The sequence below is a fragment of the Vigna radiata genome, unplaced genomic scaffold, assembly GCF_000741045.1.
Source record: "Vigna radiata var. radiata cultivar VC1973A unplaced genomic scaffold, Vradiata_ver6 scaffold_195, whole genome shotgun sequence".
Lineage (NCBI taxonomy): Eukaryota > Viridiplantae > Streptophyta > Magnoliopsida > Fabales > Fabaceae > Vigna > Vigna radiata.
Genome location: NW_014542195.1, coordinates 131,968 through 145,681, shown reverse-complemented (window position 1 = coordinate 145,681; position 13,714 = coordinate 131,968). Strand labels below are relative to the sequence as shown.

At 35.8% G+C, this 13,714-nt stretch overlaps 1 protein-coding gene across 1 annotated transcript; it reads right to left on the bottom strand.

The window, feature by feature from the left end:
- Positions 1-9,866: 9,866 nt before the first annotated feature.
- Positions 9,867-10,468, bottom strand: LOC106779317 (PRA1 family protein E-like). The gene is made up of 2 exons (XM_014667406.1): positions 10,091-10,468; positions 9,867-9,977 (listed from the first exon to the last, which is right to left on the bottom strand). The coding sequence occupies exons 1-2, from the start codon at positions 10,466-10,468 to the stop codon at positions 9,867-9,869; spliced, it is 489 nt and encodes a 162-aa protein (XP_014522892.1).
- Positions 10,469-13,714: the final 3,246 nt, after the last annotated feature.

Here is a 13,714-nt window from a genome sequence, read left to right as displayed (position 1 = left end):
CTAATGAATCAATGCAATTGACAATGGTGAATTAACATATAAAATGGAATGCAAGGTAGGAATCTAAAATGATCACAGTGAATGGTAAAAACACTAACTCAAATTCAAGATTCCTATTCTACTCCTAAATTGAAATTACTCAGAATCTACAAGGAAAAGAAAAAGAGAAACAGATTTAATCAAGCCTAAAATAAAGCGATAAAACCAAGTCTAACAAAATCCAAAATCCCTAAAATGCTACTCTAAATCATGCAAGTACTGAAATCATAAAAGATCAAAACTAAATCAATGCAAGAATCAAACAATAACAATGTTGTAAATTTAAAAGCAAAAAGAAATGTAGATTGAAACTGAAATTGGAAAAAGAAATTCTCATTAAGAACTGGAAATTAAAAGTACAGATACCAGAAATCCCAGAGAGTTCAACGTTTGTCACCCAATGATCATCCCCAAGAATTCCAGTGCAAGAATCAGAATATCTACTCTATGAATGTTGTAAAGGAATCTACTCTAAAGCATGAGAAATCAAAAACCCAGTCTAAGTACATTGCCTGTCACCCAATGCACGTACATTGTATATTACAAGACTCCCTTTATATAGGGAAAGTCTGAAACTGAAAAAGGAAAGAAAATGGGAAAGGGGAAGGAATCACCAACTGTCTCAGAAGCTTCGCGCTCTCATTCTTCAACTAACTCTGAACCTGGTCTTCAACCGTTCCAGCTCAACACGTGCTTCTATTTTGCTTTCAATCTGATCGATCTTCTAGGCTCTTCCATTGGGCCGTGAGTCTCTGACCAACTCTGCATCTTTCTTTTCACTGCGCTTGATGAACCCTGGCTCGAGGTGGAGATAATTGGGGAAATCTTCTTCGTGAACCCTAGGTCCAATTGCTTCTGATTTGGAGAAATGAAGCCTTCTTCACGGGTATACTCCTTCAGTAGACACATAACTGCTTGAACACAGCGTTTCATTAATCTGCTTCCCAAAATGGCTTTAGTCCATAAGCACGACCCATATTACTTCGGCATCAGACTTTTGTTCCTCTCTCCACAGTGCACAACTTGATTAGTCTTTAGCCCACCAAGAACTTGCCCAATAGTAATTTCAGCATTTCAACATAACCAATCCAGCACCTCAATAAAATTGTTATCTGCTGGTCATCACGATCCAATGCAGTAGCCCATGTCCAGCATCATCAGCCCAATTCTTATTTTGACCAATTTTTGGCCCCTTTTGACCAGGGGCTGATCTGCAAAAATAAAAGAAATGGAGAGGGTTTAAACAGCAAAAAGTTGAAATAAAAGCCTACAAAAAAGAAGTATTATTTATTTTTCTAAATATTTTTTTCTAAAAAGGAAAAATAACTATTTATTTTAAAAACATATTTTATTTAGCTAAAAGGACAAAATTAACACTATTTTAACAAAATTCTAAATTTAAAGAAAAAAACTAAACTAACCTAACTCTAGAATATAAGAAACTAAAATATACTACCATAAACTTCTAAGACTAGAAAAATAGGGAAAATTTGGGAGTTATCTCACCCTCACAATTAAGGAACTGCTGATGAGTCGATATTTTAGTGATTTCACTTAGTTTATTGTGCTAGAATTAATCAGGGAATTATGCTTAATTGTCCAGTATTTTTCCGTTTTTCCTAATTATGCTTAATTTGACCGGGAATTCTAATTTTAATTAATTTGAATTTTCTGAGCTAATTATTTGCATTATTCTTTTCAGGGAAAATTTTGGAAACACAATTTGGGATATTTTGAGGACACCAAATAAATTCAAGACTCTCCACAAAGACACTTTAGAATTAGTCAAATTTTAATTTAGTAGATTAGGCTTTCTAAACCAAGTTTTGTAATATTGGGCCAAATTTTGGCAAAAACATGATAGGCCCAATTGTAGGGTAGGACACATGACACTAGGGTTTCTTTAGGGTGGACCCCACCCTCTCATTTAGTGACACTTGGTCCTAGGAAGTCCTAACCAGCCGTCACACACCAGGACACTCTCGGCTGTAGCAATTTTTTTAAAATAGGTAGGAGCTGGAACGTTACAGGAAGACCAAGCCACGTGAAGGGGATATCATCCATTCTTCACTTTGGGAGCACACGAAGATATCCACAATGTAGCGTGAAGGGGATTTCATTGCAGCATTTTATTGCATTTAATGACTTGATAATTAACGTTGCTTGATGAGAGGAAAAATGGGAGATGGAGATTGATTGAATGGTGCAGAGATAAGTCGTGCTAGAGTGCTCCAAGATTTAGTTTATCTTCAACCTTTGCTTTAGGAGCCGCGAATTTCAGTTGGGAGAATGTCACGGGCCTTGAACTTTATTTTGCCTTTAAGTGTTGTTTCTATCTTATTTGGCTGGAATAAAAAGGAAGCATAAGTATTAGATGGCAGCATGCTCTTACGGTGGTTTATTTTGGCATAAGAAAATTAATTCATGCATTGGATAAGTAACACGGATTCAATTGCCGATGAGGTCTCGGTGTTCAAATCAAAAGCACCTTAAATTTCATTTGCTGCCACCTACATGGAAAGCATTTATTTTACTTTAATATTTTTAAGTATGTTTAGTTGAGTTTTATTTTCATTTTAATTTTGTCATTTGTATTAAAAAAAAAACCCTTTTACAAACCCCCCTTCGTGTTTGACTTAATTCTTGAACCGCAAAATTGGTCCTTGAGAGACGACCTAGGAGTCATTCCCTAGCTATACTGCATTTCTAATATGCAATTAAATTTGTATGGGCCCGACAGCCCATCAACTGCCCTCCTGGGTAGGGAAGACTAAGAAGAAAGAAAACTCCATCTACAAAATGAAAGACCCTAAACAAAAATTCAGAAACAGAGGACCTATTCACAACTCATTCAATCCTACCAATTCAACCATTTTCCATACAATTTCATTCAATTAGAATTGCATAACATAATTCTCAACTTCAAACCAAAGTTTCAACAATCCCAGCATTTAAATTAAACAACTCAATTCAGCCAATTTAAGCAAGGAACATAAGCAGAACAACAAAATCAGTTTCAGCCTCACAGGAAGTGTTTACACTCATATTCACTCAACTGTTTAGGCTCATCCTGTTTCACTCCCTCATGACATGTCAACCTCTATTCTTAACTTTGAAAAGACTCTAACTGAAAGTGCTAAGCTCTTAGCTTCATCTAGATCAATAGGACTTTGTTGGCTTGTAATGTCATGGTATGAAAGGTTAGAAAATACAAGGCTATATGGAAATGGAGAAACTGTGAAGAAGAGGGAAGAACTCAGAACTCAGTGCATTGTTTTTGATATTTTCGGCCATGATTTTTTATGATTTCATACTTATATTAATCTTACCCATGTAATTTGATTCTTCTTCTTGGGCCTCCTCTGGAAAAGCACATTGACCATTTATATGGTCACTGTTGAGATTGTTGACAACACAAACTCTATATCAAACTGGTTATTGATGATGACAACTCAGTGCTTAATAACAGCACATATGTTCCAGTATTACATGTTCTTATTTTGTATCGTTTGTCATATTTGCTGAACATGTTTTGTTGAATGACATTTTATGTTCCTATGTTTGATTGAGTGTTATATTTGTGGAACATGCTTGTATTGAAATGTGAGATAAAATGTTTTTTATCATTACACATTTCTAGAAGAAAAGATCACAAGCACCTTTTGAACATATATGTGTTGTGACAAAGTTCTAGTCCAGTCGAATACACTCTTAATGGATTCGACTATGCTAAAATCTTTGTACAGATTTTGTGAACAAGTGTTGTGTGAGATTTTGAGTTGAAAAGAATTTCAAAGTGATTTTTCATGTGTCAGTCGACATTGTGGAATGCATATTTGACTGTGTTACTGTTCTGTTTGAAATTTTGTTAAGCCTACAAGCTCCAACGACTATATTTTAAAAAGTTAGTTAAAACCGTGTGACCTGGTCAATAGTAATAAATGAGTCTTGATTTTGTTGACTGAGGAGCCTTTATGTTGACTATCTGTTATAACTTTTTTAATACAGTTGACTGTATTAGTAGGCTATTCAACTCAGTATCAATTTGATGAAACAGAAAGCTATAAATAGACTGAACGCAAATTGTTTTGTGACTTTTGTGATCTAACATTTTCATTTTCCTATTTCAGATTGAATTCGTTAGAAGCTCCAAGAATTCTTCAAGAAGACGGTGGTGATCTTGCTTGAGAGAGATTCAGAAGGAGAAGTCAATTGCTTTTACTGTTTGATCAATATCTGCATAGAGGAGGTGATTCTGTTTGATCTTGATAGGCTTGGCATCCTTTGAAGACTGCTGGTTTTTTACTGAAGGCTTGGCAACCTGTGAAGTCTGCTGTGAGGCTTGGCATCCTGTGAAAACTTCTGGTGACATGTTGAGGATTGTTCGACGTGGGTGCAGATTGCAGAAGAGGGGATTCTTGCTGCAATTCTGGTTTTGTGTGTGCAGCTACATTTGGTTTTGGGTTAGAGAGGAAATTTATATTTTTGCCTGGTGCTTCTATAAATTCCTTGTTGTAAAAACCACAACCATTATAGTGCATTTGCTTCCAGGGTTGGAAGGACACTTGATGTAGGCATTGTTGGTCGAACTAGTATAAACACAGTGTTTGAATTTTCTCATCCCTACACTCTTTATTTTCCTGTCAACTATATCTGCTAGGCAGTCAACTGCGTTTTTCTACTGCATTGAATTTTCAATAACTTGCATTTCAAGGAAAGATCAAAAGCTTGGAATTTTTTATATCAATATTGCGAAAAAATTTTAATTTTGAATTAACACCAATTCACCCCCCTCTTGGTGTAAAAAGAAGCCTACCTGTTTCTTAACAATCACCACCACAACGATCACAAAGTTGTTGTTGTATTTGAGAAACATTCTCTAACTCAATAGGTAGTTGAGAAATAGTCCTTGTCAAATTCTCCAATTGTTGAGTTAACAGCTTGTTCTGTGTAAGCAAGGCATCTTCATTCGTCAATTGGAGAACTCCCCTTTTTTGAATTGGCACGCCCCTTTCACTATGAGTTCCATTCTCATTAGCCGCCATGCTTTCAATCAACTCATAGGCTTCATCAGCAGTCTTTCTCTTGATATTACCTCCAGCTGAGGCATCCAACATAAGCTTTGACTGTGTTCCAAGACCTCTAAGGAACGTGAGAACCACATTTGCCTCATCAAAACCATGCACAGGTGTCTTTCTCTTCAAGCTTTTAAATTTGTCCTACGCCTGAGCTAGGGTTTCCTCCATGCCCTACCTGAAAGAAGAAATCTCCATTTTTCCTTTCTTGATTTTAGACTGCGGGAAATATTTGTTCAAGAATTTTGACACCACAGCCTCCCAGGTCATCAAACTTTCTTCCGGAAAAGAATTGAGCCACAGTTTAGCATTGCTTCCCAATGAGAAAGGAAACAAGCTAAGTTTAATCATCTTATCCAGAACTCCGTTGATCTTCACTATATTACATATCTCATTGAAGGTGGTGAGATTATCATATGGACTTTCATGTGACAATCCATTAAACTGGTTGCTCTGCACCAAGTGAATCAACGGCAGTTTCATCTCCATGTTCAAAGCATTGACCCTCGGCCTTGCAATGCTAGTAAAATGTTGAGGGCCAACAATGGTAGTGGCATCTTCCAGAGTACATCTCCTAGGAGCTTCCTCCTCAGCCCTCTTTGTACTTTGATTGGATGCTTTCAGTGAGGGTTGCAAAAGTCTTTCAGGAGAGGGGAATAATTCTCTAGATGGTCTTCTGACTTTCTTCCCCCTCTTTTCACTCAATCCTTCAAGAAGAGGTTGTTGATTTTTCTTGCTTCTAGTATGAATTGCCTCCTTCATGCGCAAGAAACAAAACCCTAAAAAGCACTTTTATATAAAAATAAAACAAAAACGAAAGACAAAACAAAAATTAAGTCAAATTCAATCAATAATCACACTACTAGAAGAGTTAAACCAATGAGTCCCCGGAAACGGCGCAAAAAACTTGTTAAGGCTCTCGCAAGTGTACCAAATCGTATCAAGTAATATTAAAATGGTAAGTCCGAGTATTGTCTCCCAAAGGACTCTTAGGCCTAAACGTTCGTGTGATAATGTATCATGATAAGACTTGAATAAACAATAATTTAAGTTTTAAATGCAAAAAAAGAAATAAACATGCATGCAAAGATTTGATCAATTAACAGTTGAACGATATGGATGAATGGTGTTGTTGGGGTTTACGGTTTCATCCTAATCCACTCTCAAATATCTACTATTCTTATTAAATTTGACTTTGTTATTAATGTTTATGCACTTTCTAATTTACTCTAAATCTGATGTCTCGGTGAAGAGAGCCTACTCACAATTAGTAGTTTACTATGTCTAGTCTCCCTAGCAATTATTAATGCAATACACTCAGAAGCTTAAGGCAATTGATCCTCCTATTCCTATATCCAGGTAAAAATGATATCAAGAGAATTCCCTCATGTCTAGACCTAACTATACGTGTCCATATAGAATGAATCACAGATTATGAGTTTGAATAATGTCTTAAACAAAGCATTAGTTAGAACGACGGAAAAACTCAAACAATTGACAAACAAAAGTATATGAATAAAATAAGAAATTCAATATAAGAGTGTTTCAAATAGGATTACATCGTTCCCCAACAACAAAGGAGTTTAGTTCACCATATTCATGGTGAAACTAGATGAATTGAATGGAAAGAATGAAAAAGATAACCCTAGAATTGTAAGATTAGAGCTTTCGCATCCAAAACCTGCCTCTAAGGTGTGAAAACTGTGTTTCTACGTACTTTCTACCAAAAGAAACAAGCTCTAGTTCGTTGTTAAGCCCCTAGCAAGTGTACTAGATCGTTATCAAGTAATATAAACTGTAAGACCGAGTATCGTTCTCCCAAAGGACTCTTAGGCCTTATATTCCATGTAAATTGATCTTATAAGACTTGAGAAAGAAATAATTTTGTAGTGTGAATGCAAAATGAAAATAAACATGCAAATGCAAGTGAATCAATTGGCAAAGAAAAGATATGAATGAATGGAGTTGTTGGGGTTTACAATTTCATCCTTATCCGCCCTCTTATATATATTTTTCTTATTTAATTCGCTTTATTATCAAGTTGTCATGCAAACTTTCTTAGCCTACTTTAAACCCGATCTCTCATTGAAAAGAGCCTATCATTAACTACTAGTTTACTATCTTTTTTTCTCCCTGAGTAATTAGCAATGCAATATATCATGGAAGCAAAAACAATTGATCATCCTACCCCTATCTCTAGGCAGTATTGCTTAATCAAGGGAATTCCTATCAGTTCATGACTTCCCCGTACGTCTCCGTATCAACAAAGGCAAATATCTTCATATGGAATGAGTTAAACGATAAGAGCATTAATCATAGATAAGAAACCCAACAATTGATAATATAAGCATATGAAAAAAATAAGAATTTCAATATAAGAGAGTTTCAAAAGATTACATTGTTCCCCAACAACAAAGGTTTTAGTTCACCATAGTGAAACTAGATGGAAATAATGAAAACGATGAAAGAGTAAACCTTAGATTTGATAAATTGGAGCCTAAGCATCCAAGAAACCGCCTCCAAGGAGTGTAGAAGTGCTCTGGACGTTTATGCTTGCCAAAAGATTACAAACCCTAGAATGTCTAGGTCTTTAAATAGGACATAAAAATAATAGAAAACAGGTCCAAGCCCAAACAGATCATAAAAATAGCAGAAAATAGGTCCAAGCCCGCGTCCTCAGCACTCAGCACTCAAAAACGGCGCTCAGCATCCTGTGGCACTAGTGCTCAGCATCCTGCGGCACTGGCGCTCAATGTAACACCCCAGTTTTTTTCGGAATGTCACGATGTAATTTTTTTTTTTTAAAACCTTTCTATAATACATTCAATTCGAAGGCGGAATTAAATCATGACTATAAACATCATTTGAAAATCTTGGAATCTCACTTTTAGATAAAAATATCAAAGTGGAAAACTTTTAAAATAAATAATAAATCCCCGAACTCAAATGTCCCAACTCTTATGTCAACTACTTCTGTCCAGTTTTATCTGCAATGTCATCTACTCCCGTACAAGTACGATCATCGTAGGTGGAAACCACAACCACAACTTTCAGGGTGAGCAACTAGAAATATCTTAATATACAACAAAACATATTCATTTTTAATCACGAGAATAATATAACCATATAAACATATTTATCACAATATTATCATCACATTTAATTCATTCATGAACCAATGTCGTTTTCTTATACTGTGTCGTCATGACCTGTTATCACTAACAGGTACCTGTTCCTCAACAGGGCAATTCGAGTCGTCTTCCATCGCAACTTCCGACCTGTTATCACTATGCGCTCCAGTGCATTATACTAAGCACGAGCCGAAGTCTTTTGGGCGAGACATCCACCTCCCCGCGCAGAGGGAAGTGACACTAGAATCACTATCTCTTAAACGAGAGTCCAACAACATCACATTCTTAACGTAGCACAGTATGAAAAGCTCACACATGACCGACGACAGTACAAGAAAATAACATAGTTTCATGTCCGCATCACACATCAATACTCATTCTCAACAACATGCATTGCTCACTAATCATAAGGTTTATAACACAATTTCAATATCTTCCACGCTTAACTTCAATAATAAACAACTCATCAAACATAGGATTTTACTACACCATATAAAAATACAACTTAATATACAACACCACAACATCTTATAAAAATACCACTGCATCAAATAAATCATCACATAATCATATAAAATTACTACAATAAAATATCAGCACAACATGTAACAATATTCAACTTTTATAATTTATTTTCCATACTCTTTTCTTTTCATCAACGTTTACCAACACGTTCCTATCAGTATCACACACATTTTTTTTTACTCTCTCAAACTTCCTTTATTTTCTTTCTTTCGTACAACCCACCAATCACCACCCTGCACCTAACCATTCGTTTCAAATAAAATGAACACCATATAATAATATATATCTATATACGTAACTAAAAAACACACTAATATAATAATATATATCTATATACTTTTATTTGTATTAGGTTTAAACCTCTTTTTGGTCACTAAGTTATAAGATGGTGTTCAGTTTAGTTCCCGTTTTTAAAAATGTCAACCTTTGATCCTTGAGTTATAAAAAATGTTTCAAATCAGTCTCTGCCATTAAATATCCACTAACGGAGTTAACTTTTTCTTTCTCTCTCTTCTGCTCCTCTGAAATTCTCTAAACACTAACAACTTTTTCTTTCTCTCTATGAATTTCTCTATTTCTCCTTCTTCATATTTCAATATATATTTTTCTCTCTCCTCACTCAAAACTCACCACCACCAACATTCCCAACAACATTCAACAATGATGAGGAAGACTTCCACGCTTAAAGAATCAAGAGAAACCCCCCACATAATTTTTTTCAGAAAATCGACAAATAAAGAGCTATGCAATCAATAAAGAGCAAACCAACATAAAATATGACAGGGCCACTGTAACAGGTATGTGAAAATGAACAATTCCTAGACTACGAGCAAAATACAATCTGCGTTTCGTAATGAGTTCAGTTTAAGGTTGAGCAACTGATGAAAATTATCACGGGTAACATAGCAACCAACAGAAACAAAATAAGGTCATGCAAAAAGAGAGCCAAACTTATCAAATAGAATGTAAACAAGGAACTGATAAATAAGAAAAATAGCTCCACGGGGAACGAATTTTGATCCTTGGAAAATCATCGTGTCTCTATGACAGAAATCCATAAAGCCACACCGAATTCCAATATCCAATTCAATGTTGATCAATGCCTCCCCACAAACACAGTAACAAACTCATCCCCACTCAGGAAATCAACATACTTGCAATTCCGACTACTCTTCAAAACCAAGTACCCAGCATCGAAATTTGAGCCCTGCCTACTCAATTGCACATTTATACTTCTCAAACTAGAAAAAGAAAAATTCAAAAACCCGATGGTGTTGACGGAATTGAATGTAATCAAATGGGGGTATAATTAGTTCTGACAGGCTGAGTTCCCACAACTGAAAGCAACCCACTTTCCTCCTCAAGAAACAAATCTTCAGTAACCCTAAACGCACCGTGCAGGCCAACGAACACCACGACGATGATCAACGACAGCAAGATGTTGAGGCCAACGTGAGTAGAAACGAGCGCCACGATAGTGATAACTGCCAAAACGCAGAGCACGGTTCTATCGTCGAGGGTTTGGTTGAACACGACGAGGGGGCTGTGGCGAGAGATGTAGAAGTAGAACCAGGCAACAAAGACAAGGAGAAAGACGATCATAGAGATGAGATGCCAGAATAGGCTGAGGAACATGATGAGAAGTGTTGCGACGTAGTGGTAGCGAAAGTAGCTGAGGTTTCTTCGGAGTCTGATCATGGCATCGTCGTAGGAGAAGGGACAGGATAGGGTGGAGAAGTCCAGAAACTCGCCCCATGGCCGAGGGGTGATGAAGGAGGTGGTGGTGGTGGTCGGTGGAGTGGCATTGGTGGCGCCGACTTGGTGGTGGTGAGTTTTGAGTGAGGAGAGAGAAAAATATATATTTAAACATAGGAGAAATAGAGAAATTATGAGAGAGAAAGAAAAAGGTGTTAGTGTTAAGAGAATTTCAGAGGAGCAGAAGAGAGAGAAAGAAAAAGTTAAATCCGTTAATGGATATTTAACGGCAGGGACTGAGTTGAAACATTTTTTATAACTCAGGGATCAAAGGTTGACATTTCTAAAAGCAGGGACTAAACTGAACACCAGCTTATAACTTAGGGACCAAAAAGAGGTTTAAACCTTTGTATTACTATATTATAACAATAATATATAAACCTTATATTACAGAAGGAGAAATCATGTCAATAATATAGTTATATATTAAACTGCAATTATTTTAGAATGATTATATTAAATCAATAAGTGAATAAAAAATTGGTTTAATAGGTTCGGAGGTCCCTATATTTGGGGGTTTGTTTCAATTGGGTCCTCCGATTTTGAAAGTGATCAATTAGGTCCCTAATTTTGTCAATTTGAATCAATAAAAGTCTTTCCGTTAAATGCAGTTAATGCCGTGAAGTTTTTGAGCATGTGGCACGCTGACGCTTCTAGGTGGCACCGTTTCAAGTGCATAGGTGGATTATAAAATGGTGAAATCCCTAAATCAAAAGGGTGTATTTGAAGGTGAAATCCTTAAATTAAAAGGGATTTCACCCTTTTATAATCCACCTATGCACTTGAAACGATGCCACTTGGAAGTATCAGCGTGCCACATGTTCAAAAACTTCACGGCGTTAACTGAATTTAACATAAAGGCTTTTATTGATTCAAATTGACAAAATTAGGGACCTAATTGATCCCTTCAAAAATTGGAGGATCCAATTGAAATAAACCTCCAAATATAGGGACCTCCGAACCTATTAAACCTAAATAATTCTTAATAATAATTATATTACATCGACTTACCAACATTCATTCATATTTTATGCATTATATACATCTATATAACTATATTATATTAATATAACATATTATCATACTTTATAACAAAACAACATACCAATAACCCTTCCTACTTTTCTCTTGCCACTGACTCACATCACACATCTAAAATTATAAAGGACTCCGATATTTTTAGACCATTGTTTTGACACACTTTTAACATTGCCACGTGTCGGCATGTGATTGGGGTTTATTTTTTTAAAAAAATAAAAATAAAATGTGATTTCATTTATGAAGAATGGTTTTGAATTTGTACATTCCAGTTTTGACATTTCCCAGATTGATCTGAATATGACATTCTCTTTCTTCTCTGTTTCATCACATTTCGAATTCTCCTCTTCCAGTTTCTCCATTTTCGACTTCTCTGTCTTCTAGTTTCTCCATTTTTGACTTCTCTCTCTTCCAGTTTGCCCATTCCGATAGCTTTGTGGGTGGCACTGTCATTGCATGGTTTGGTTGTTGGTGTGTTCGTTGTGTTCTTTTTGAGAAATGGCGAGTTCTTCGAGTAGGGTAAGCGCTTTCATCCTTGGTGGGTTTTGGTGTTTAGTGTTTGGTAATTGGAGTTTGGGTTTTGTGTGTTTTTTTCATTTAGGGTTTTAAAGTTTTGGTTTTTTGAATTTGTGTGCAGTTGACAGTTCGTCACTCAGTTTCAACAAAGTACACATGTAGTTTGAATGGGTGGTTTTTAGATTTGACTGATAATGTTACAGTTGGTAGGAAAATCTTGAGTGAGTTAGTGTTTAAATGGGTGGATTTAATTAGTGATTTTATAATTGCAGAGAAACTTGTGCCTATGAATGAGAAAGAATTTTGTTTATGGTTGGGATTGAGTTTAGATGGGAAACAGATTTATTTAAAAGGAGAAATGAGAAGAAGTACATGTGTGAAATACATTGGCAATAGAACAAGAGATTTGAATTTGGTATACAAATGTATGATGAAGAAAGTAAAAACCATTCCTTGTTCTCCTTTTTGTAGCTTGTACATATTGGTTGGAATTTGTGAGATATTAATTCCACAACGTAATGGGAGAGTGTTTCCCATATTATTTGAAATTGTTGATGATTTAAATGATTTGGGTAAATATTGTTGAGGAAGTTTAGTGTATCGATTTTTGGTACGTGGTCTGAACAAAGCTTCAGATGCTTTGAAGAAAGGAAAAGCCACAACATACGTTTATGTCGATGGTTGTATTTACATGTTGCAAGTAAGTTGTCTTTATTGATTTACAATGTTGAAATTGATATCGGTCTTGTGGCTTCCATTCAGTTATTGAGTAACAATTAACATGATAAATTTTGTGTAGGTATGGTTTTGTGAGAATTTGAGTCCTCCCAAAGGTGCTATAGAAAAAAATCCAAGAATATTGCATTCGATGAATATAAATTTGGGAGACAGCGTAGTGAAAGGAGCTTTGGAAACTGGTCTGGTATGTGGTATGTTGTTAAAGTGATTTTTCTTATTATAAATGTGTTCCTAGTATGTTTTGAATTGTTGAATTTCAGGTTAATGATGATGTTGATGTTGATGTTGAATTTGGTACAATGAAGGATAAGAATGATCTTAAGGATGAACCAAGACAAAAAATGAAAGATGACAAGGCATCAACAAAGAAGCTACTTAAGAGAAAACGCAGAGAAAGTTTTATGCAAACTTTAATCCAGCAACAAAGTGTAGTTGCATAACTTAAAAGGAGGGTTCTTGTGTTGGAGGAAGATGTGGCATTTGAGAAAGCTAGACGAAGAAGACCAAAGGATGGTGGATAGAGTGTGCCTTGTGAAGAACCGTCCATCTCCCCGAGAGGCTTCTCCCCGGGCGACATCACCCCGGGCGGCATCTCCTCGGGAGGCATCTCCCAAAAAGGCATGTCCACTAATCGTCCTCCAATGAAAACATATGTCAGGATGGGGTCACGAAGGCGTTACAAGAGTAGAGCGCTTAGGACTCCTTATGTAGGATTTCTTAGAATAAAAAATGAATGATATTTGTAAATATTTCTTAAGAGATTGTAATATGCAGAAATTGTAACTTGAACATATGTTTTGTAATTTGTTTTGTATTTTGTTGAATGTTATAAAAATGGAAGTTGCCTTTATTAAGATATTGTTAATGAATAAATTTTCATTGAAATGTAGTATTAAT